Consider the following 23,132-nt stretch of genomic DNA (forward strand, 5'->3'; position numbering starts at 1 on the left):
ATAGCGATTTGGACAGTCCTATAAATTTGGTTCAACGTAGTGCAAAGAGGGATATATCCCTGCACAAACCTTGCTGATGTGCCCCTTCATACCACAAGAGAAGCAAGTCTTGCTGACAGGACAACTACGCGTTGGATGCTCATCTCGTACGCCGCAAGTCAAACACTGTGAGAGAAATTCAATCTCCTTTGTATTAAGCTGAGAGGGCAGAATGATATACACATACGATCAAAAGAGTGCATTCGTATGTCCGATGCTCATTTTCTGCTCCGCATTTCTTGCAAAGAAACCTTGTCTGCTTTGCATCTTCTATAGATGTATTGAAGTAACGCTGTGTACTAGCTGCCTGTATGACGGTGAGTGCCTGAAAATGCATGCCCATTGGTTACACTCACAGCTCGGTCGTCATAATCGAGATATTCTATGTACGACTCCGATTCCGAGTCTGATTCTGGCGGGCGGATGATCTCCACCAGTGTCCCGTCATCCCCCTCTGTCAGAGATACATGTACTGGAAGTAGAAGTGCGGACGGTTCCTTCGATGTCGGGTTCGCCGAGGATTCAGACTTGGTGATCAATGGTCCAGAGGAGGAATTTGCTTGCTTTTGGAGCACATACTTCGAGGGCACCTGCGCGGGGGAGGTATCCACGAAGAAGAGTGGTACATCATCTTGGGAAGGGTCTGCATCCTGTGGGAGTTCATCCGACTTGCCTGCACCGCGGCCACGCCTGCGTTCCTTCCGAGAGCCTTCGCCACCTTTCCTGAATCCTCCATCTCGCCGCTTGCTCTCCTTGGATAGATCCTCAGAAATATCTACGACAACGTCCTCCTTGGATCTCTTCCTCTTCTTCCGTCTGCTATGACTTTTCCTTTCCCCTTCCTCTGCCTCGCTTAGGCTAGACTCTGGCACTCCTCCGTCTTCACGAGGCAGATCGGGCTCGGCAAGTTTAGAACTCGAGCTAGTCAGATCGATTATTTCATCATCTTGCGAATATACCATACTTTTCCGGACACGTATATCAGCAAAAGAGGGAGGTCCAAGGTTGTGCACGGTGAAGCGGGTGTAGTTCAATGTTGCGGAGCTGTGTGTTCATTGAACTTCATTCAAGTTCGCAAGAGTTCGCAGCGTTCTGGTTCGAACTCCGCTCTGCGTTCACATTCTCAAATTGTACGGTGATCACTCGTCCAAGGAAACAGTTCCTTGAATACGTACCGACGGCGTTGAGTTGTGTAAGAATAACAACGAAAAACACAGTGAGTGAACATTTCTCAGTTGGAAACATTAGTATTGATCATAGGCACAACGCATATGCAGACTCAAGCGAGAAACCCTCGTACCCACACACGTCATGATGCATAATGCATGATCCGTTAGACAGAAGTAGGTGAACGACACAAAGATGAATAGAATCACATCTTACAGATTCTTCTGGATGTTCGTGTTCTTCGGCTTCCCAAAGTAATAAGTCTGGCGGCCTATGCCCAAGAACCAAGCAATTCTGTCAAAACCCCCGACGGCTCAGCGCCCAACAAGATATAACATGGAGTCCCCACAACCATACCTGAACATCAGAAGCACCACCACAAAGCTGATATTTCCATGTGTCGTAGCATTCCATGTGTAAGGGGTATATCTTACGGCGGAGGGAAGGCCGATGACAGTTGCAGCGATGCTGAAGATGATGATAGTCAGAAAAACCTAAGGGAAATAGGAGATGAGCAGATAGGCACTGTGTGGCCTGGATGCGGCAACCTAGGGTGTCAGCTTGTGAAGATTGAACATGGGTGTGTGGACGTCTCACATCTGCGATGGCCATGGCGAGAAGGCTGGCTCCGAGAATTCTCTCCTGTGCCGTTGGATTTCCGGGCAATGTGTCTCGCACCGCTCTGAAGACGAGTGAGGAGAGTAATCCTAGAAGTAGATAACCTGAAGCCAAGTGTTCAGCTCTGTGCACTGACATTATGATTGGGGAAACATCGATCAATACGAACAGTTACCGAGCTGCCAGACAAGCATGGCGGTTCGTGATTCTAAGATTTTCGGAAAAGGGTCGGATGAAGGAATGAGTTGGTGATGAAACCAAGCTGCTCCGGGGTAAAACCAAGTTAAAAAGGCTGGAGTGATGGTAGACGCTTAAAACATAAACAAGAAGATCACTGCTTGTTAGAGTTGCCGATAGTGTCGAGGATGCCTTAAACTACCTGGCTCCAGGTAAAGAAATAATATCTTGTATAATCCCGGCAGAGCAGGGAAGTTTCCCATCGTACGAGACGTAGCCTGAACGACTGTATTCTGTCGCAAGACATTGTAAATCAGCAATACTGAAGAGGCCTCTGCATACCTCAGAGCTATAATCCAGTTCAAGTGAACTGCTGAAAATCAGCGAACGACCGGCTCAGTCTTCGCAGCGTGGAGACCAAGTGAGGCCCGGATAGATGAGGCGACAGGAGGCGACACTCACGTGACCAATACGTGACCGTGTCTACACCTTCAACTTGCCTTCTCCGATTCCCTCAAACAGCTTCCAATTCAAACGATGGACAGATCTCTAACTATATCCGTAGACAAGCTGACTTATCGGCATAATCCTACAGCCGAAGCCTCTCTTTTAGATATTTCTATCCACCTGCCTAAGGGTTCTCGGACGATCCTGATAGGTGCTAACGGAGGTCAGTCGGCGGTTGGATGCGGTCATATCCTGGTTTTTTGCTCGTTCCCCTGAACTTCGCTGCATACAGCCGGAAAGTCTACACTTTTGCAGATATTAGCAGGAAAACGGCTGGTGACTGCAGAAGGTGCAAAAATCTTTGTCGAAGGACGAGATGTGTTCCGTGACTCTCCTCCTGGAGTCATTTTCTTAGGAACGGAGTGGTGAGTTTAGATACAATCTCTGCTTCTTATTCACTCAGCAGATGTTACTTGCCATTTTCAGGGCGATGAACCCTGTTGTGAGAGGGGACATCGTGGTATCCCATTTCCTCGATTCAGTTGGCGGGTACCGTCATAAAGAGAGAAGAGACCGCTTGCTAGACATCCTAGATGTTGATTTAGACTGGCATATGCACGCCATCTCTGACGGAGAACGGCGACGGGTGCAGTTATGCATGGGACTGATGATGCCTTGGGACGTGTTATTACTTGATGAAGTAAGTTATACGTATGTCGTTCCACGCTGAACCACAATCATACTTTCACAGGTTACTGTTGATCTTGATGTTCAAGTTCGCGATGACTTGTTGAGCTTCCTGAAAGCAGACAGCGAGTCACGAGGAGCAACAATCCTTTGTATGTCGTTCTATGATTATGCACAGCGATGTGATCTCATCTTGTGTTCTGTAGATGCAACGCACATCTTCGATGGACTCAACGAGTTTCCCACCCATATCGCCCACATGCGCCTTGGCTCGTTCGTGACAAACCCCACACCATGGCCTTCAGCAGGGACGAATCCGACGGTACCCGGCGGTCCTTCTCTGTATAGCGTAGCTCTTCAGTGGCTACGAGGGGATCGTGAATATCGACGTGAGCTGGAGCGGAACGGCAGAAAGGCAAGAGGGTCAATAAAAGACCAGGTAAATTTTTTTGCGTTCGCCATACTCACTATCTTTGACTCTAATCATCTTCGAAGAGCGTACCCTCTGACTCGGAAACGTTCTACAAGAAGTATGATTCCTTCTATCGATCTGGTCTGTTGCTCACAAGCGCCGTGCACGGTCTGACAGATACGACTACGGTCACTGATCCATCGGACTGAGCTCAACCTCGGACACGTATGTAGCGATAGAGTAGAGTACTTGACATGTATTTTTGTTGTTTCAACACAAGGAATAGACAGGGTATTGGATCAGCCACTGCGGCTGAAACGGGGCAGTGACTGGCAGTGACCGCCTGGCAGTGAGCGAAAGTGGGCGCTGAGCGCTGGTCAGCCACTCGCGCAGTTCGAAGCCTGGACCCCTCAACCGCTTACCTCCACCATCTCCTTGTCTACTAGCAGCCGTCTAAGCCCCTTCGTTGTCCTCGTTCGTCGCTTTTCTCCCCGACGTTGCTGGGCATCGCAGGGCCGTCTTTGTCCTTCCAGCTCTCCGTAAAATCCACGCTCTTTTCTTTTCAACATGCATCTGGACTATTTGTTGTATCCGCGGCAGACGTCTGATGGCTGTGTTTCGTGCCCCACCCCTGCTCCGTGCAACTGTGCTGCGAACGAACAGTGCTTCCAGATAAGCAGGTTTGTCTTCCTTCTCGCTTTCCCGTCTGCAGCTCTCTCACGTCGGCCTGCAGGAGCTGTACGACCTGCAGCTCCAACAACTGCGTCCCGATCGACACCTCAGGATCGGGCTCTGGAGGCGGGGTCAGTAAAGGCGCCGTAGCTGGAGCAGTGATTGGGTCCCTGCTGTTTCTGTGTATCGCTGTTGCAGTATTCTGGTGGTGGAGGCGTCGAAATCTCGTTCCTAAGCAAGCGGAAGCTCCCACCGCGAAGGATGTTCCGGCGCCTGCAGAGACGGTGCTCAATCGTCCAGACCCCATCGAGAAAACCTTTCCCTCTCCAACCGCACCACGGGAGGAAGCTGGCACGGTCAGGGTGTACTCAACCACCTCGAACTCCATCATCGATCTCGATCCCGAGTCTCGTGGGGCTTCGCGCACAGCTGCAACGGCTTCCCCTTACCATTCCACGCGCGATTCTGTCCAATCAAATCCGTTTGGAGATGCACACTCAATTCAAACCACGTCTACGGGCACTCACTCCACAAATGTTATCCCCATCGCTCTCGTCCCTCCTAGATCCGTGGGTTCAACATCTCCTCAATCTCCTTACGGTCTCCAGCAACAGCAGCAACAGGTGGCAGCGCCCATGCGCCCGGACCGTTCTCCGAACATGGAGCTTAATATGGATCACTTGAACATTTCAAGCGATAACTTCACCACAGGAGAGCCGTCAGTTCGCTCCGGAGTTTCAGCTGTCTCCTCCAGGCAATCCTATATGTCTGGTGCTAGTTACGCCAGTGACGTGCTCACAGAAGCTCCGACTATTGTCACGCAGAGCCAGCGTCAGGTCTTTGGAATCGTCAAGGCAGAGGTCGTACAAGCACCAGGATCCTCCCCTGTATCCCCCGACAGTCTCAAGGCATCTTCTATAGCCTCGCGTCCACCCGTCCGGTCACCTCTCGCAGCCACATCTTTCGGCCCACAGGATGTCCTGCGCGAGTCAGAAGAAGAACTATCCGTTCCAACCAATGGTGACCCCTTCGGCGACGAGCACTCTCCTGTTCGAGGTGATTTCCGCAGTTCTGCGGCCACATTTGGCACAACATCCGACGCAGGATCCGCATGGACACCTGGTGTTCCCAGTCACCCATGGTCGACTGGTGATCACAATTCGCGACCTATCAGCATCAGCACTCAAGCAGGGAGTATCATTGGTGCTGACATCAGAGATGCGACACGCGTTCATCTTGGTTTCGTTCAACCAATGTCCGCCTCATTCGTTCCACCTACACCGGTCAGCAGCTCTGGTATCAGCGGCGCCCGCAGTCTCTACAGAATGACAAGCGGCAGACTGGTCACTCCCCCGTCGACAGACGGACGGATGGAGCCTCTTCAAAGGCAGCAAGAACGTGCCTATGTTGGTTTACAAGCGAACACTGTCGATCGGTCTTCCATGTCGACGATGGCATCAGGAACATCAACCCGTGCCGACTCAATTCTAGAGTCGTTTACATTCGTCCCACCATCGCCCATTTCGAATCGTCCTTTGCGTACGCCGCCCCGCTCCCCTCTGGGACAAAACGCTTTCAACGATAGCCAACCCAGCGGCTCAGCACCGGTTCGCGATGGGGTGGACAACCGAGCAGACTCTCCGTTAGTGCCTCCTAACCGTCGGCAGTTGGGACTATCTACTGGATCCCAGATGTCAGCCATGTCCACTGGCCTCGGTTCATTCCCGTTCCAAATTGATTCTGGTAACAACCTACAAGATGAGGCACCGAGAATGAGTAGCGAAGCTTCTCCGTCCGTTGCCGGGAGACAGCGTGCTAGTCTCGATACCCTTGCTTTGACTAGCGACCTCTCCTCTTACCCCTTAGGATTCGACAGGCACTCGGAAGAGGGTTTCCCGTTCTCCACAAAGGGTTGAAGTCCACATACATCAGTCACGATCTTGCTATGACCGATGCAATGTATCCCAAATAGACTCTTCTTTACTGTGGTTTCCATTCGCTCTCTGCTTCGTCCTCGACCGGACGCGAGGCCTCTCTGTACTGCCGTAGTTTGTATCTTTTGACGTCCTCCCACCTCCACAACACCTTTTTGTCCGTTGACCGGGTTCTGTAGAATGGATTGACGAACGCTCCCTTCGTCTCTTTCGCGTCGGACCCCAGGCGTCTTATTCGTCTCTTTTTATTTTCCCCTCCCCGGTATCAGTTCCTTGTCTCTCTGGTTATCATTCTTCTTGACAGAGCGGTTGTGCTGCGAGAGTATCGTGCTTTTGGTTTTATGATTTAAATTAGTATTTATTGCGGTCGCAATGCAATCGGGCATTTGTTGGCCTAATACTATTCAAAAAATGCAAACCGGCCCGTTGCTCATGATTGCGGACATGACGGCGATGGGAAATGAGTGTAAAAGATGGCGTATGGCTGAAGCAACCTGTGTGTCGACTGTGACTCGATGAGATGTTGGCGATTGATGATCAGCCGTTCGACCGATAAACTGCGGTTCCTTCATACCATGTCTGTCTCCGCCCACGTCTTGAGGTGTGAGCCTTCCAGCATTTCCTTCTCTGCCGACGACGAACTACCGAACTTCGATGATGAAGTCACACGGGCTTCGTTGACGGCCGCAGCCCATCAAATCAAGTCCGCTCAGGCTATAGGTTTCCCAACGGAAACCGTCTACGGCCTGGGGGCCCTTGCTCTCGATGCAAGCGCAGCAGCTCGCATCTTCTCTACCAAAGGTCGGCCTGCAGACAATCCCCTCATCGTCCATGTCTCGTCGCAACGCATGCTTCGGAGCCTCCTTCCGCCGACGTACGCTCCATCTCGGTCGTATGAGGTCCTCATGAAGCGTTTTTGGCCCGGCGCACTAACCCTCCTGTTCCCATCCGACCCCTCCACTGTACCACAAATCGTCACCGCCAATCATCCCACCGTCGCGATACGAATGCCCTCCCATCCTGTGGCCCGAGCGCTCATCGCTCTTGTTGATGCACCGATCGCCGCACCCAGCGCCAACTCTTCTGGCAAGCCGAGTCCGACGCGCGCCGAGCATGTTTTCAAGGACTTGGGTAGCAAGCTATCACTCATCTTAGACGGGGGATCATGCACAGTAGGCCTAGAGAGTACTGTGGTAGATGGGCTGAACGAGGATGGCAATATCCGTGTGCTGAGACCTGGAGGTGTCACCGTGGAGGATATCGAGGGAGCATTGAGGGAGGAGATCGGTGAGGGCAGCAAGGTTCCAAGAGTTTTGGTGCACAAGAGGGACTTCCAGGATGCTGCTATGGAGGCAACACCAACGACACCTGGGATGAAATACCGTCATTATTCACCATCGGTCCCCGTCACTCTCCTTTATACCTCTACCTCTCCTCCCCCTGGCACGGCGTCCACTACGCTTAGCGACCTCTTTGCATCTCTCAAGACAACGCATGCTCAACGGCCCGTGAAAGTTGGGTTATTGGTGCCATCGGACTCGAGAATTCTCTTGCAAACAGACGAAGTATCCGGTTTAGAGTTTACAGTCTTCTACCTTGGTGCGGTATCAGACCCTGCTGTAACAGCGCACCGTCTGTTCGATGGTCTTCTCACATTAGAAGAGAGAGGGTCTGACATTATTCTTGTCGAAGCAATCTTAGAGGAGAAGGAGGGCCTGGCCGTGATGAACCGAGTTAAAAAGGCAGCAAGCGAGTCTCAATGGATCAATTTCTGAGCCGGACTATTCTGCCGATGTATCGATACTATATTCCGTATTCTGTGAGCCTTAGCTAAACATATACACATTTCGTAACTAATGTAGAGAGATACTTATAGATCCATATTACCACTGTTGCATCGCGCAGCCTATCAACGCGTCCGATTTTATGAGTGAACGTGTGTGCGAGGGCAGTAGATCTTTAATCTCACTCCTGATCTATCTCAGTACCTAGTTGGGATATAAACTTGGATTTCCTTGCACAATACTGATTGGGCGTGCTGGTGAGCTAAGTGTAATGGCTCCGCATACACCGTTATCCTGAGGTGAGTGGTCAAATTCTTGCCAGGTCGACATGAAAACCTGTATCCAATTCTTTGTCCGTAGACTTTCCACCTCGTGTCTGTTAAAAGACACAGCCCCGATCGAGCCTCGAGGCCATCTCATCATCTGACTTCGCTAACCATTGCCCTGTTCACCACAATAAACATTGTCGCTGTGAAGATATCCAAGCAAGTCCAATCATACGCGGTCAGAAACTTCGGGGCTTCCGTCTTCCAGTCATCTGGACTTGTTGACTTCGTGCCACAGTGTCAAATTACATGGGCACATGGCCCTCGCATGGTTCCTTTCACTTCAAAGACAGGTTAGCGGACCTTGGAAGTCGTGATTCTATCTTATCCAGACAAAGCAGTATCAGTCCGCTGGTTGGCGGGAACGACCAGGGCTAGTCCATGCACTCAAGGCGCCCATGAGGTCGGATGCATGTCCGGCGCACCATTCGTTGTCCTGTTCTTCTGATCTTTTTGCTTTCTCTTCTTGGTGAAATTCTGCTTCCCTAATGTCTATCGTCGGGAGCGGACTTGTCGATCGGAGTAGGCTGCGACGACGTATCCTGGTCCTTTCCATCGTGTCGCGGACCTCGAGTGTGGACGGCCTCCAAAAATGCATAAAAGGGTGCGCTGGAGGCTTCTTAGGTCCATCCCTCTCCCTCTTCCTCGAAGCATCTCATCTGGCTTCCGCCACTTTGCTACCCATCGCAAATGGGCTTCAACGGAAGTGCGTATACTGTGAAGTCAATCGATAATGTCCCCTAATATGTCATTGCTGTACCCCCTCAAGATTCCTTTTCTTCTCATAATAGTCCTTCCCTGTCGATGCTTTCGAACGCATCTCCTCCATCAAACTTGGAGTGGACAACGCTCAATACTTGGTCGTTTCCTTTGTCCTCTCAGAATCTCGAACAATCGTCTTCTGAACCTTCGGCACTTACACCCAATAACCCCAGCCTGTCGACAGGCCTCCCAATCTCGAATGATGATATAAAGTCTTCCATGACATATCCGTCAACCATCTCTGCAGTGCAGAACTCACCTCATCAGCAACGCGTTACATCTTTCCTTCATCAATCTCATGCTCCGCCCGCAATTTCTCGCGCCCATTCTGGAAAGGGCTCCAATTCTTTTATGTTGTTTCGATCCGACTTCATCAAAACCGGCCGTGTTCCCAAGGCTGTGGAATGTCGCCAGCAGAACATCAGCAAGATTGCAGGCGAATGCTGGAGGCTGATGTCCGATGAGGAGAAACAAAAGTGGCGCCAGAAGGCGGCAGATGCGGCTCTTGAACATAGTTCGAAGCACCCAAGTCACAAGTCCGAGCGGTCGTCTAGGAGTAAATGCAGGCAGAGAACACAGGTTCGTGAGGATCCCCAGGAGGCGCAAGTGAAGGATCGCATCCGGGAGATACGCGAGAAGTATTGCGGTGCACTTGGACCCGCACCCCCTCCTTTTCGAAGACGGAGGGCGAAGTCTAGTGGAAGGTTCTCCCAGGATCGTTCAGCGTGGGGGACGACGAGCTTGCCTGCGTCTCGTGCAGTAACTCCGTCGACTGTGACGTGCTCTCCCTTCGACTCTCCTCTTCTTCCTCCATCAGAGTTGGAGAGGATGTCTCGACCGGAGAGCCGTACGAGCTCCGCAATTTCTCAAGCATCTCATCGAAGCACGCCTGCTAACGACTCCCCATCTCCCTTTGTGCGCGATCTCTATCTGCATCGCCGTTGGCACCCGGTTGATGCTGATGCTGTACGTTTATCTTATCTCTATCTTCGTGATGTCATGTGCTTACGTGACATATTACACATCGTCGTCGTCGTCGTTTGCAAACGGTGCTATCGTTATTAAGGTTGAGGACAAGACAACCGTACTCGCATTTGGACATGTCACAACCCCCGTCAGGATGGAACAAATTTCTCCCATGATCCCCTTTGCAGGAGATGATATCAGCCTCATTCCCAGAGTTGAAGATTCTGCTCCGATGCTTGTATCCGGGACGGATGTCATGATGCCTAAGGACAGCGGTAGCCAAGGCTCTCCCGACCAAGCCTGGTTGGCGCAATTCGATGTTTTCGACACATCCATTCTGGATCAGTCTGAAAGTCTACCACAGATCACTCTTTCTGAATACGCGGAGGGTCCATCGAATCCGCAAATTCCGTACATGAACTCTTTCCTCTCGGATCCATTATTCCTGCCTTCGTTCTTTGAGCAGACTTACAGCACTTCGACTCGCACCCCCTCCGAGTTGGAGGGTGCATTGCACGAGCATCACCCTGCTTCTGGCTCAAAGACCCGGCCGCACCACAATGCGTCGACATCGTACTCGTCAAGCAGGAGCGCTCAGGCCAGCCGCCTGCATTGACGCGAAGTATCTCTCGTTTACATTACTATTTGTCTAATTTTGAAGTTGTATTTTTAGCCACTGATGAAGCCCTCTGTAGCAAATTCTCTCACCTATCCGCCCTATCGGGTCGCCGTCACTGTCTTTACTTCACGATCCAGCTGTTTTCGATATATCACGATTATTGTGTTACCGTGTATTACTAGTACCTGACCTTCCGCTTATATTCCTCGAGAAATTATTGGTTATTGTTTTATATTTACTTACGGATTCTGATCGAGTAGACTGTACACCATGTCCAGCGTCTCTCAGAAATCCTACTCACACGCGATTATCTCGCGCTGAGACATTATTGTTACCGCGACGGATTGGCATCCTCCAATTTGGCTGGACCTTGGCATTTCACCGCTAAAGTCTGGTCAAAAGAGTATGATTTGAACCCAAAGTGTCCACATTGATCTAGAATCCGTCCCAGATCACCCACATTACTGATCAGGATATTTATTGGTCCGATTCGCTCATATCGGGGATCGGATGTTGGAAAGAGCGATTCTTGTCTGCATCAGGCTCGAGCAATGCCAGGAGTACTGTGCACATCTAGTGGTATGTCAGATTTGAGAGTTAGACAGCACGCGATGCAGCAGTAAGTAGCAGAGAAAGCGGAGAAGCCGTGAGAAACCGCCATCCAATGTGTTTCAATTTCGCCCTCTTCCTCTTACATTATGTAGGTATTCTGGCTATTTTCTGTCCACATTAGGATCGGACGTCAGGATATAGCAGGCAAGACTTTTCTGTGGTAAATTTGACTTTGCTCGCTCTTCCATTTCCCCCAATTGCCCTAGGTCTGGAATTAGGTCATTATATTGACTTGCAGTCACCATGTCTGGGCCCAAACGGAAGGAATTGTCGACTGACGAACTGATGCGGAGACAAGAAGAGCCACTTCGAAAGCGGCGCAAGCAGATATCCAAGGAACTCGATACCCGGAGTGAAGATGAGGGGGGTACGAGCACAGATGACATGGAGGGCTCCGATGCTGTAGAAGCTGATTCCGCTCTGGAGGAGAAGGATAGGGAGCAGGACGACCGAGTGGATGGACAGGGAGATCTGAAGAACGCGTCCACATTCTGGGACACCACCGACGAACCCGGTTCTTCGCGCATGAAAGCGAAGCCAAAAAGTCTTGCCAGAGATCTGACTCCATCCAAAACCAATGCCCCCAAGTTCTCCACGTTCTCCTCGCTCGATATTTCCACGACACTTATCGCTACGCTCGCGAAAATGTCCATTCGCGCGCCGACAGAGGTTCAGACCGCCTGCGTTCCACCTCTACTTGCAGGCGAGTTCACGTTGGCCTGCGGTCGTGATGTGCGGTGCATATGACTGATGCTGTTTCCATCCAAGGTAGGGACTGTATAGGAAATGCGAAGACAGGGTCCGGTAAAACCATGGCTTTCGCACTGCCAATATTGCAGAAACTGTCTGTTGACCCGTATGGGATCTTTGCGCTCGTATTGACCCCTACCCGGTATGTCGCTCTGGAATCTGCGACTTCATCTGTTGACTCTGTCTGTGCAGCGAGTTGGCTTTCCAGATATCGGAACAATTTGCGGTGTTGGGCGCGCCTCTCAATGTCCGGACCGCCGTTGTCGTAGGCGGCATGGACATGATGGCGCAAGCCCTTGAGCTCGGAAACCGTCCACATGTGGTTGTGGCGACCCCCGGACGCATCGTCGATCATCTACGAAGCGGCAGCGGCGAGTGGGATCTGTCGAGGGTCAAATTCCTGGTCCGCCAGTCCTGTCATATGCTGTCTCGGTGGCTTGCTGATAATGAGACAGGTGCTAGACGAGGCCGATCGACTGTTGACGTCTACGTTCTCGGCGGACATGGCGCATATCTTTAGCGTCCTTCCTAAAGACAGGCAGACGGCTTTGTTCACGGCTACCTGGACCCCTTCTATAGAAACTATCGCCGATGCCCCGCCTCGGCCTGGTAAACAAAAGCCATTCGTGCACAGAATGGTAGCTTCGTACGCGTGATCTAACCTTGCGGCGAATCGTTTCTAACGCATGCGAACACAGGACAGAGACCGTAGAGTCTCTCAAGCAGTACTATATCCTCGTTCCCTCACACGTCCGAGAATCATATCTATATCATCTCCTTTGCAACCCTCCCGAGTCGACCCTTCATCTCCGCCGGGCGGCACCGGAGCCCTCCAAGACATCTCGGAAGCCCAGATCGAAACCGAAGGGTGCTCAGAAAAAGGCACAGGTCGAGGATGAGCCGGCACAGCCTCCGCCGACGATGATATTCTGCGCCCGCCCTCGGACCGCGGCCTACTTGACTTACCTGTTGAAAACCCTATCCATCCGGAGCACGGCCCTGCATTCGCGTCTGACCCAGCGTGAGAGGTTGAACTCGCTGCAGCTGTTCCGTTCATCCGTCGTTCCTGTGCTCGTTTGCACGGACGTGGGTGCGCGAGGATTGGATATCGAAGACGTCGCGTTGGTGGTGAATTGGGACCTCACCGATGAGCCAGAGGAGTACACGCATCGGGTGGGACGAACGGCGCGGGCCGGGCGTGGAGGTGTGGCGATCAGTTTTGTGTCGGAACGGGACGAGGGACGGGTGCTCAAGATCGAGGATCGCATAAGTGAGCGGCTTCCATTTCATCTCACGAGACCTTCGCTGAGTCATTTGAAATGGCGTCAGAGACGCGGCTCAGCGAAATGGAGCTGCCCGAGGATAAGGTGTTGGAGCATCTAAACAGAGTGTCGACTGCGAGGCGACTGGCAAACATGGTGAGTGGGGCGGGGCGCGCTGGGTGACTTTGGCTGACCGTCACGTCACCGTTTGTAGGAGCTGCACGACTCCAACTTTGGACAACGAGAGCAGATACATCAGGCGAAGAATAGGGCGCGGCTGCAAGGGCAGGGTGGCGACGGACTGGCGCCGCCGAGTCTGTAGGGTTAACTCTACGTGTGGTGTATGCACCCGTACTCCTGTCTTGCACTATTTTTGAGCGACGAACCGAGAGGCCAGATGCGGAAGCAAGTGTCTGGGGCGTGACCGGGACGGTGACGGTGACGTCCTCTTTCTGGAAGCGGACGGTGGGCGACTGTTTAAAGTACAGATGGGATTCAACGGAGCCTCCACTCGCTCGCCCTCTCGTTCGACCATGAGCCCCGTTGCCTCGCCCGAGATGTCCGCCCGTCTCAGCCTAGGCCTCTCCCCCCTCCAGACCCCCCAGGTCCCGACCCCTCCGGTGCGCTCGCCGTTCGTCCCGGCCGTCCCCCCTCAGCTCACCTTTTCCCCCAGGCTTCACAGACAGGCTCCCCCGGCGAAGACGAGGAGAACGGCACCCTGGTGTCCGTCTCCACCACCTTCTTTCCAGGCGCCGCTCTCGACCCAGGCGCTCTCGCCGACCTCGTCGTTCTCTCCTCCGACTCTGTCTTCTTCTATGTCAGCTCCCACAGGCTCCTCCGAGCCTCAGAAAACGCTTTCAATTTCTTGCTCCCGGTGCCCCCAAAGAAAGAAGGAGAGGCGCCTGGCCACATTCTTTCTCTTCACGAACACTCCGCCGTCATAAATGTTCTCCTGCATGCGATCTACAACATGCCCGTGGGCCATTACTCTCCCGCGACAGAGACCATGATCGCAGCCGTGCACGCCATGGCCACGTACGGAATTCCTGCCAAGACCCATGTAGCACCATCCACCCCTCTATTTAACGCACTTCTTGCCAACGCCTCGTCGTCCCCCGTCGAAATATACGCCCTTGCAGCTTCGTGTGACCTTTACGACCTCGCGATGTCCATATCCCCACATCTTCTCTCATTCCCCCTTTCCTCTCTGACAGACGATATAGTGAAGAAAGTGGGGCCCGTATACCTCAAGCGCCTGTTCTTCCTGCATCTCGGCCGTGTCGACGCTCTCAAACGCCTCCTGCTCCCTCCTCCACATCCGCATGCTCCAACGTCATCTTGTGATTCTACAGATCAAAAGAAGCTCACACGGGCTTGGGCGTTGGCCTCGGCGTATCTGGCGTGGGATGCTCGACCGGGTACGTTGGCTTTCAGTTTCGATGATCAGGCAGGCGTTTTCCTTACTTTGGCTTACATTTACGTCATAATAGATCTGTCCACAGCGTCTATCGAAGCTGCACTCGCCCCGCTGGCCGTCCACCTGTCATGCGACCTATGCAAAATCTCACTTCGGGAAAGGATCAACAACCTTCTCGTCCAGTGGTCCGTCGTCAAGGTAGGCAGATTCCGTTTGGCGATATCAGCATTCAGATTGGGCTCACTATTCCAAAGAGGACTATCTAAATTTTCTTCATCGGTACGTCTGTCAGATTCAGTTCGTAGGAAGAAGACCTGTCACTTACGTTGGCAACTCTCCAGCTCAAGACCCGGTTCAATCTCTGTCGGTTCAAAAATAACACACGCATGAACCATGTTCGCCACCCACGCACGGATCTTCCCTCGCTTTCGCTTTCGACGCGCCTACTGTATTCACGCTCTTCATACTCTCTCCACTCTGTCCAACTTATTTGCATCCGTCATAGTCTTAAATGCCTCTCGAATGGACATCGCTCGCATACACGTATCATTGTCCCATTCACATTACCCCCTCCCCCACCCCCCTCCTGCCCCCCCCTCCCCCTTCATTTACCATTATTCCTATCCCCCATCAAGTCACATCCCTAGCCTGATCATAAACGATGCCCTGTATACTCTTTGACTTGTTAGCTGTAAATTAAATACCCTCTACGATCTCAGGATGCACACGAATTGTAGGTTTGATTCCGAAATATAAACACGCTTCCGAGCGGTTCTCTTGATCAAGGAACCGGCCACCTCACCTAGTTCCGTAAAGTCATCGAAGTTGGTGACGTCTCCCACGAAGATACGGCATTGAGGTTTTTGCAAATTGGATTGAAGGAACGGTGATACAGATACAACAGAGAGGATTTAGCGTCGGAGAGATGTAAGGGCGGGCGGGTATACAAGTTGGGCGGCAGCAGCAGAGGCCGCGAGAAATGCGGATATCCAGGTTTGTTCTATCACCGGCTTCTTTCCTCGGCAAGAATCGCTTCGTTAAGCTCATCTAGCGGTGCAAGTTCTTTCTTGTCTACGAGATCGAACTGTAAGGCAGGTTAGGAATTAGTCCGCTTTTCGGAGGGCGTGCGATGCCATGTACCTCGTGTATGAAAAGGAAGAAATGTCTATAGCTTGTGTTCAGATGGGCTGGACGATACGAAGCTAGTCAGATTCGAGAGAGAATCGAGCGAGAGATGGACGAGACCTTCGATGCCCAAGGCGCATATCTGATCAAAGTGATTGCTGTATATGTGCGCGTAGACCCGGAAGAGACGGCGGACGACGGTGCGGACGGTGTCTCTGAAGTTCTTGGGAAACGGAACGCCTGGCGATAGAAACGTCAGCGGTCATGCGGGGGAGTCGATTGAGAGAGGGAAAGAACCAATTTTGTTGGGGAATATATTCTCGTCATCGAGCATGGCTTGGGCCCAATTCATCAGAGCATCCACATATTCTGGAGCAGGGAGCTTGGTCGGCCGTTTGTACTTCACGCCGTCTTCCCAGAGATACTCGTATCTGACGAGATGGTGTTAGAGAAACAAAGCGAACGCACGTATTCTGACGATGTAGGTACCGTGGACCGGCGGACATGATGGGGCACTGCCGTTGATGGGGATTAATTATGCACGATATTTGTGTCCCGTCGAACTTACTTCTTGAGCAGTGCAGAATTCGGTGACGGTACCATACAGCATATTCAGATGATTGAAAAAGTCAACCGCTGTAACATAGTCGTTCGTGTGCATCCGTGAACGCTGCTGTACATCAGCATCTCGAGCCAAGCGCACCATGAACAGCAAGCCATTCGTTCAGATCCTCTCCTTCGGGTAACTTGACAGCTAATCGCAAGTTACCAGATCCCTACGAGAAACGGGCTTCGGTACAGGTCGGGAGATTTATGCTTGCTATGAGGCAGACTGACCAGAGTGGCTTCAGCATACTTCCTGAGCTGATATTGCTTGGTGCCTTCGGGGACGTCCCTGCGGGGCTTGAATGTTCGTGTTTTGCCTCTGCGGGGGCAATCGAATGCGATTCAAAGATAGTCATCGAAAGGTCCCACTCACAGACCAAAGAACGAGGACATGATGGAAAGTGCGAGGAGATGATCAGAGATGCCGCACCGAAACGAGTCGGACACCCACCAGAGGAACATGCCCGTCATCTCACGTGATGTAAATGCACAGACAGCTGAGTTTCTTACGCTGAGCTTTCCCTCCAAACGACATGGACGTGGACGTGGACGCGCCTGCAGAAACACCACCTTCTCCCAATGTGACCCAACACGCGCCTGAGTATGCTCTCCCAACAACATATTTCTACTCGGTCGAGTATCCAGGCTATGTCCGCCCTACTTCCGTACCCCGCGCCATTCACACAATGGGCGGGCAGTCGAGCCTGAACGCAGCCTTTAGACGAAATGCCTCAAAGAACGACGGCCTCCTTGAGCTCAACATGAGGCCAGAAAATCCTTTCGCGCATCCCATTCCAGGTGACGTCATTCCCACGAACAATATCTTGCTGAAAGTGGTGAAGCGGAAACGACGGAGGCTCAATCCCGAGACTGGAGAAAATGAGCTGGTTGGAGAATACACGGCAGAGCCTGTCGGGGTGATTCAGAAGACAGCCAGATTTCGCAGTGAGTGGAACGTATTGCTATTGGGCTCCACATACCACATTCTTTGATCAGGTATGGCGGACTATCAGTTCCAACCGGACATGAATGATCCTGTTACGAAACTACGCATGGCTATGAGTAACATGGACGGTAAGCCCGGAGATTCTATTCATCCCAAGACTATAGATTTTTACAAGCTCGGGTCAGTCGATGCCATTCGCCAATATACTATACCGGAGGAGAGAGAAGATTATGTTGTTGCAAAGGACCCGACGGCCATGGAAATCGACCCTGAATTGACAGGCGGAGCACCGCAAGCTACCAAGAGCAACCTTCGTCTATTCCCACCCCCGCTGTTCAGCCGCCAAAGTATCCCGCAGAACTATAGGTACAGTAGCGCGTTCACTTTGTGGTCCTTCTATCTTGACAATACGCGACAGCTTCAAAAGCAATCCCATGTCGGTAGTCACCACCATCATCGACGAAGAGACCGGCGATGAGAAAAAGCGACTCATCAACAAGATGCGCTGGAAAGGGTTTGGCCCTGCCTCCATAATGTTTTCAGAGAAAGAAGTGCGTCGGTTTCACGAATGTTTTGAAAATATCTGCAACATCGCGGTACAGGTACCAACGAAGCCGCCACCAAATTGTGAGGAGCTCCGTGACCAGTTCGATCAAGGCCTTCTCAAAGACCTTGAAAAGGTGAGTTGAATTTCCTCTCCGCCCACGTTGGCTGCTTGAATGTCTGTCCGTAGCTTTTCAAAGAAAGGCCAATATGGACTCGCGCAGCGCTTTTGAATCAGTTCACTCCTGCCCAAGCTCGAGAGATTCACAAGTGTGTAATATTCCTGCCCAGGGAATCTACTGCGATATTGAAATGTGTGCAGCTCGAAGGTACTGTTGCCTTTGTCGTGTTACGTTTTTCAGGACGGTCCTTGGCGGGACACTCTCGTACGCTTTGGGTACGAACCTCGGGAAGATAAGGGAGCAAGATTGTTGGTTTCTTTCTGGCACTCTCTTTTTGATCACTCAAGAGGCTTTTGACGACTTGCAGGTTTCAACGTTTGTACTTTCGAAATCTCAATCATGCTATAGCTCGACCCTCTGTTGTCACACGGCGGCAAGAGAGTCGATATTCGATCACCTCGTATAACCGTGTTAATAGAGTGCAGGATGAGCGAAGGTTTGTGTCGTGTCCTTCTCTAAAAAAGTACTGGTCATTAAGTTGTTGACCTGTCTACTAGAACACATATTTTCGACGGTGTAACAGTAACCACAGAGACAGCCGCGTTTCAGTTATGTGACATAGAAGATGCTTTGCTCAAAGACATGATCGAAGACGAAGAGGTAGTCCGGGACACGTGCAATGTACACATTTTGTCCGTCGTAGGTATCGCACGGCTGACTCTGCATACCTCTAGGAGCGAGACGGGTGGTATACGACGCACCAACTCGAGCGCATCAAAGCTGTTTTGCGCCTCAAATTTTTCTCGCTGCTGGAAGGTCATGTCGTCACTGACGAAGAATGCAAAAAGGTGCTCGCTACACCAGAGGGATTGCACACGGTAAAACGTACCGTCGGCGCTAGCAGACTGAGGCCAGGTAAACATAATATGGCAAAGGGCGCTTTACCTGCGGATCATGCAGCGGTAAGTCGTGCCCTCTTATTTCTTTCGAACGGCTCACAACAAATTGGAACGTTGTAGGCGATCAGACTGTCGCAGGCCATCGCACGTGCCAGCCAAGACAAGAATGCGAAGCCTCAGCAGGATCAAGGATAGTCTGTATCACCGTATGCGTTTTGTTATGAAAGTGTAGCGTCGTACTGTTGTATGAGTTCGGAAGCGCCTCGTGATATGATGTTTTTGAATGCGTTTCTTTTGCGTAGTGACCTAGGCATATAACATAGGCATGGGAGACTGCGATACACAACACATCGATCTGGACCTCTCCTATACTGGCTGGCGGGCTCCTCCGTCTGACAAGGCGGAAATCATGATGCGGCTGCTGCTGCTTTGGCTTCTACTCGCGCTTTGCGCTGTCATATTGATGAGCATCCTTTACTAAACGAGAAGTACGAGTGGACTCACAGAGCCGTTAAGAGCGAACCGAGAATTCCGGCGGAACTTGGGGTCAAGATCTCAGTATCAAACCTCTCAAATGCCTGAAGTCTGATTTACCTTAGCGTCGACCTGTAGCACAAATGGGTCGATGTCATTCCCCTCGCACGATCCGCGCAGAAATGCAAAGAGGACGTACACCCTTCAACGACCGTGTCCGGCCAGCCACAGGCTTCCTGATACCATTACGGTGAGCCTTTTTGTTCTGGTTGTGATTGGTATGGCTGATGCATCCGTCAGCACCTCGTCTGTGTCGGGCAGAGTGGGAGAGCGTACTTCTTGGATTTGGCCATTTGGACTTGTCGGCGACTTGGGCTTGCTGTGCGATGGCTAGCAGCCTTACGGTGTGGTTGACTTGGATCGTGGGAGCGGTGGCTGAAGAACTGTGCAGTTATTTCCCGAGGGTCCCTCGGCAACTGCCGATCACTCGTTCTTATTCTCCAACGCTTCAAAGCCTTTCACAGCGCATTCTCGATGTCTCTGTGTCAGGAATTTAGTGCTTTCATGTTCCTGCAGTATTGCCCATAGCAATATGTGAGGTGTTGGCGCGGATGATGATGACTTTCTATTCCCTTATCTTGCGTACGATTTGTCCTCGAAGTAACACCGCATCATGAGTATCACGGTGCACATGCCCTCCCTTTATACGAGGCCTTCATAGACCCATGTCGATCGTCGACGACTCAAAGTCCGAGAGACATCCCTTGCTCGGCCGTGGAGGCATGAGCCGATTTGGAGCGTGGGTAAATCGGAGGCGGACTCCGACATTGAATCGGCCGATGGCGCTAGCCAGTCATACTCCATTCGTTTCTTAAAACTCGCATCGGTACGCTCGACTGGCACACGACTTTCATTCCGTTCTGCTCGTTCTCCACACTTAAACACTACCACATCAACGAGTCATGCCCGCAACGGTCTCAAAACCACGCACCCTGTACGATAAGATCTGGGACGACCATGTCATGTTCGTATGCCCTTCAGCCGTGAGACGACGTCATGCTCAGACATTGCTGCTTCCACAGAGACGTGCAGGAAGATGGATTGGCTCTGATCTACATTGACCGGTGAGCATTGACGTGGCATGCCAACTGCTCGGATCGTTGAGATTACGCCCAGACACCTCGTGCACGAAGTTACGAGCCCACAAGCATTCGAAGGACTGTGCGTACTTTCCCAAAAACATCTTTGAAACGACGTCAAGCTCAATGCGTGTCATCATTCCAGGCGAGTTGCCAAGCGTCCCGTCCGCCGTCCTGATTGCACACTGGCAACCGTGGACCATAACATTCCGTATGTCGCCTTGACCCTATCCTTGCCTCGTGCCCTGAGTCTCTTATTCTTCACATCTAGCACGGCATCGCGAAAGAATTTTTCATCAGTCCCATCCTTCATCGCCGAACCCGACTCACGCGCACAATGTATGGCGTTGGAGGAGAACGTCAAAGAGTTTGGCGTAACATACTTTGGCATGACAGATAGACGTCAAGGTATGCAATTGCCATGGAAATGTCAATAGTTTCTGATTGTTTGCTGTATTCAAGGCATCGTGCACATCATCGGCCCAGAGCAAGGGTTCACGGTATGTGGCGGGCAATTGAAGCCTCGACGTTACTGACTCTCAAAAAAGCTCCCCGGTATCACCTGTGTATGCGGTGATTCCCACACGTCCAGTGCGCTCGTTCTATTTTGGCAGCGACGATCGATGCTTATCGATGCTCATAGCCCACGGCGCGTTCGGTTCTCTGGCGTTCGGCATTGGGACGTCCGAGGTCGAGCACGTCCTCGCGACACAGACCTTACTGCAGAAGAAGGCTAAGAACATGCGCATCACAGTTGACGGTGATCTCCTCGAAGGTGTCACATCCAAGGATGTCATCCTCCACATTATTGGTGTCATTGGCACAGCAGGCGGGACTGGGTCTGTCATTGAGTACGCGGGCTCGGTCTTCCGTGGGTTCAGCATGGAAGCGCGGATGAGCGTCTGCAATATGTCGATCGAGGCTGGTGCTCGTGCAGGCATGGTCGCTCCTGATGAAGTCACCTTTGACTACCTCCGGAATCGACCGTTGGCGCCGAAAGGCGAGGCTTGGGATCGCGCCGTCGCGTATTGGAAGTCCTTGAAGTCCGACGAGGGTGCCCAGTTCGACATCGAGGTCAAGATTCGTGCCGCGGACATCATTCCTACAGTTACCTGGGGTACCTCTCCTCAGGACGTTGCCCCCATCACTGGCAGCGTTCCTGATCCCGCCACGTTTTCGGACCCCGTCAAACGCAGCTCCATTGAGCGCTCGTTGAAGTACATGGGCTTGACACCAAAGACCCGCATGGAAGACATCACGATTGACAAAGTGTTCATTGGATCTTGCACGAACAGTCGCATCGAGGACCTTCGCTCAGCGGCCAGAATAGTTCTTGCTGCTGGTCCTGATGCCAGGGTTGCCCCCAATGTGCAGGCGATGATCGTGCCCGGGTCCGGTATCATCAAGCAGCACGCGGAGGCGGAGGGCTTGGACGTGATCTTCAAGCGCGCTGGCTTTGACTGGCGCGAGGCAGGCTGCTCTATGTGTCTGGGCATGAACCCGGATCAACTGTCGCCCGGCGAACGTTGTGCTAGCACCAGCAACCGCAACTTCGAGGGCCGTCAGGGTGCGGGTGGCCGTACACACCTTGTCAGCCCCGCCATGGCAGCTGCCGCGGCGATGACGGGGAGGCTCACCGATGTCCGCAAGTTCTTTGGTAAAGACGTTGTCTCCAGTGACAAGCTAAAGTCGATCACCGCGTTCGAGTTCCTCTCTGACCCTGTCCTGCCGTCCCCCACGCCGGAGACGCCCGTCGTATCCGAGTTGACCAAGGATCTGCCCCCAGCCGAAGCGCCGTCGAGTGTGCAGAAATTCACGATCGTCAAGGGAATCGCTGCGCCCCTGCATATCGAGAACGTTGACACCGACATGATCATCCCGAAACAGTTCTTGAAGACTCTGAAGCGGACTGGCCTCGCGAGCGCGCTGTTTTACACGCTGCGAAAAGACCCCAGCACGGGGAAGGACACCGACTTTGTGCTGAACAAGGCGCCATACGACAATGCGAAGATCCTCGTGTGCACCGGAAAGAACTTTGGCTGCGGCAGCTCGCGCGAGCACGCACCCTGGAGTCTGTGAGTTGATTCGTGCTGCGTAGGCTCTAATTTGTCATGATGCTCATACGCTGGACGTTTTACAGGAATGATTTCGGTATCCGTTGCATCATCGCGCCGAGTTTTGCGGACATCTTCCGGAACAACACGATGCAGAATGGAATGCTGCCGGTTGCGCTGTCGGAGGCCGAGTGCCGCACGCTTGCGGAGGATGCGGAGGCGGGGCTGGAGCTGGAGGTGGACTTGGACAGGCAGGAGGTGCGACGGGCGAACGGGAAGGCGCCCATCGGTTTCACGACGGATCCGTTCCGGCGACACTGCCTGTTGAATGGGCTGGACGACATTGCGCTGACGTTGCAGAAGGTGGGGTCGATCGAGCGGTTCGAGGAGCGGCGGAGCGAGGTGTGGCCGTGGCTGGACGGATTTGGGTACAAGGGCAAGAAGATTCCGGTAGCACCTGCTCGGGGGAGCAAAAAGATGGAGTGGTGAGGTGGGGAGGGGATTCGATGGGGATGGTGGGGTGTGTACCAGTAGTGTACTGCATGGCATAACTTGCGAGAGCATGCTGCGAGA

General features: G+C 52.3%; 11 protein-coding genes across 11 annotated transcripts; 8 read left to right on the forward strand and 3 right to left on the reverse strand.

Moving 5' to 3' along the window:
• Nucleotides 1-1,418: 1,418 nt before the first annotated feature.
• Nucleotides 1,419-2,264, reverse strand: HETIRDRAFT_313313 (uncharacterized protein; the record flags this gene model as incomplete). The annotated part of the gene is made up of 5 exons (XM_009545624.1): nucleotides 1,419-1,500; nucleotides 1,564-1,700; nucleotides 1,804-1,928; nucleotides 1,994-2,134; nucleotides 2,204-2,264. The coding sequence occupies 5 exons, from the start codon at nucleotides 2,262-2,264 to the stop codon at nucleotides 1,419-1,421; spliced, it is 546 nt and encodes a 181-aa protein (XP_009543919.1).
• Nucleotides 2,265-2,538: 274 nt separating this feature from the next.
• Nucleotides 2,539-3,839, forward strand: HETIRDRAFT_62942 (ABC transporter; the record flags this gene model as incomplete). Its single annotated transcript, XM_009544986.1, has 7 exons — nucleotides 2,539-2,671; nucleotides 2,741-2,873; nucleotides 2,935-3,148; nucleotides 3,200-3,287; nucleotides 3,342-3,574; nucleotides 3,631-3,665; nucleotides 3,725-3,839. 7 exons carry the CDS (start codon nucleotides 2,539-2,541, stop codon nucleotides 3,741-3,743), a joined length of 855 nt encoding a protein of 284 aa, XP_009543281.1. The 3' UTR covers nucleotides 3,744-3,839.
• Nucleotides 3,840-3,971: 132 nt separating this feature from the next.
• On the forward strand, nucleotides 3,972-6,588 carry HETIRDRAFT_155410 (uncharacterized protein). Its single transcript, XM_009545625.1, has 2 exons — nucleotides 3,972-4,227; nucleotides 4,281-6,588. The coding sequence occupies exons 1-2, from the start codon at nucleotides 4,115-4,117 to the stop codon at nucleotides 6,133-6,135; spliced, it is 1,968 nt and encodes a 655-aa protein (XP_009543920.1). The 5' UTR covers nucleotides 3,972-4,114; the 3' UTR covers nucleotides 6,136-6,588.
• Nucleotides 6,589-6,728: 140 nt separating this feature from the next.
• HETIRDRAFT_458094 (uncharacterized protein) lies at nucleotides 6,729-8,047 on the forward strand (the record flags this gene model as incomplete). The annotated part of the gene is made up of 1 exon (XM_009545626.1): nucleotides 6,729-8,047. The coding sequence occupies one exon, from the start codon at nucleotides 6,729-6,731 to the stop codon at nucleotides 7,926-7,928; it is 1,200 nt and encodes a 399-aa protein (XP_009543921.1). The 3' UTR covers nucleotides 7,929-8,047.
• An 865-nt stretch (nucleotides 8,048-8,912) lies between these two features.
• Nucleotides 8,913-10,937, forward strand: HETIRDRAFT_458095 (uncharacterized protein). Its single transcript, XM_009545627.1, has 3 exons — nucleotides 8,913-8,969; nucleotides 9,033-9,991; nucleotides 10,092-10,937. The coding sequence occupies exons 1-3, from the start codon at nucleotides 8,954-8,956 to the stop codon at nucleotides 10,605-10,607; spliced, it is 1,491 nt and encodes a 496-aa protein (XP_009543922.1). The 5' UTR covers nucleotides 8,913-8,953; the 3' UTR covers nucleotides 10,608-10,937.
• Nucleotides 10,938-11,867: 930 nt separating this feature from the next.
• HETIRDRAFT_472743 (uncharacterized protein) lies at nucleotides 11,868-13,556 on the forward strand (the record flags this gene model as incomplete). The annotated part of the gene is made up of 7 exons (XM_009545628.1): nucleotides 11,868-11,929; nucleotides 11,995-12,114; nucleotides 12,165-12,375; nucleotides 12,428-12,618; nucleotides 12,671-13,242; nucleotides 13,302-13,390; nucleotides 13,449-13,556. 7 exons carry the CDS (start codon nucleotides 11,868-11,870, stop codon nucleotides 13,554-13,556), a joined length of 1,353 nt encoding a protein of 450 aa, XP_009543923.1.
• A 345-nt stretch (nucleotides 13,557-13,901) lies between these two features.
• Nucleotides 13,902-15,041, forward strand: HETIRDRAFT_312506 (uncharacterized protein; the record flags this gene model as incomplete). The annotated part of the gene is made up of 2 exons (XM_009545629.1): nucleotides 13,902-14,652; nucleotides 14,725-15,041. Coding segments are annotated over 2 exons (1,068 nt in total), but the record flags the coding sequence as incomplete, so codon positions are not given.
• Nucleotides 15,042-15,654: 613 nt separating this feature from the next.
• On the reverse strand, nucleotides 15,655-16,813 carry HETIRDRAFT_444136 (uncharacterized protein; the record flags this gene model as incomplete). The annotated part of the gene is made up of 9 exons (XM_009545630.1): nucleotides 16,756-16,813; nucleotides 16,614-16,701; nucleotides 16,480-16,552; nucleotides 16,345-16,412; nucleotides 16,266-16,291; nucleotides 16,074-16,207; nucleotides 15,897-16,016; nucleotides 15,792-15,838; nucleotides 15,655-15,735 (listed from the first exon to the last, which is right to left on the reverse strand). Exons 1-9 carry the CDS (start codon nucleotides 16,773-16,775, stop codon nucleotides 15,655-15,657), a joined length of 657 nt encoding a protein of 218 aa, XP_009543925.1. The 5' UTR covers nucleotides 16,776-16,813.
• A 102-nt stretch (nucleotides 16,814-16,915) lies between these two features.
• Nucleotides 16,916-19,087, forward strand: HETIRDRAFT_123874 (uncharacterized protein; the record flags this gene model as incomplete). Its single annotated transcript, XM_009545631.1, has 11 exons — nucleotides 16,916-17,327; nucleotides 17,379-17,456; nucleotides 17,514-17,694; nucleotides 17,747-17,879; nucleotides 17,931-18,008; nucleotides 18,062-18,141; nucleotides 18,194-18,301; nucleotides 18,361-18,453; nucleotides 18,551-18,674; nucleotides 18,728-18,955; nucleotides 19,031-19,087. The coding sequence occupies 11 exons, from the start codon at nucleotides 16,916-16,918 to the stop codon at nucleotides 19,085-19,087; spliced, it is 1,572 nt and encodes a 523-aa protein (XP_009543926.1).
• HETIRDRAFT_458098 (uncharacterized protein) lies at nucleotides 19,078-19,733 on the reverse strand. The gene is made up of 5 exons (XM_009545632.1): nucleotides 19,703-19,733; nucleotides 19,566-19,650; nucleotides 19,487-19,498; nucleotides 19,397-19,432; nucleotides 19,078-19,344 (listed from the first exon to the last, which is right to left on the reverse strand). Exons 1-5 carry the CDS (start codon nucleotides 19,717-19,719, stop codon nucleotides 19,300-19,302), a joined length of 195 nt encoding a protein of 64 aa, XP_009543927.1. The 5' UTR covers nucleotides 19,720-19,733; the 3' UTR covers nucleotides 19,078-19,299.
• Nucleotides 19,734-20,328: 595 nt separating this feature from the next.
• Nucleotides 20,329-23,121, forward strand: HETIRDRAFT_62958 (uncharacterized protein; the record flags this gene model as incomplete). The annotated part of the gene is made up of 9 exons (XM_009544987.1): nucleotides 20,329-20,390; nucleotides 20,449-20,490; nucleotides 20,543-20,587; nucleotides 20,651-20,716; nucleotides 20,777-20,913; nucleotides 20,968-21,005; nucleotides 21,054-21,096; nucleotides 21,149-22,580; nucleotides 22,646-23,121. 9 exons carry the CDS (start codon nucleotides 20,329-20,331, stop codon nucleotides 23,046-23,048), a joined length of 2,268 nt encoding a protein of 755 aa, XP_009543282.1. The 3' UTR covers nucleotides 23,049-23,121.
• Between the last annotated feature and the right edge of the window lie 11 nt (nucleotides 23,122-23,132).

The sequence above is a fragment of the Heterobasidion irregulare genome (assembly GCF_000320585.1).
Source record: "Heterobasidion irregulare TC 32-1 unplaced genomic scaffold scaffold_03, whole genome shotgun sequence".
NCBI classification, from domain to species: Eukaryota; Fungi; Basidiomycota; class Agaricomycetes; order Russulales; family Bondarzewiaceae; genus Heterobasidion; species Heterobasidion irregulare.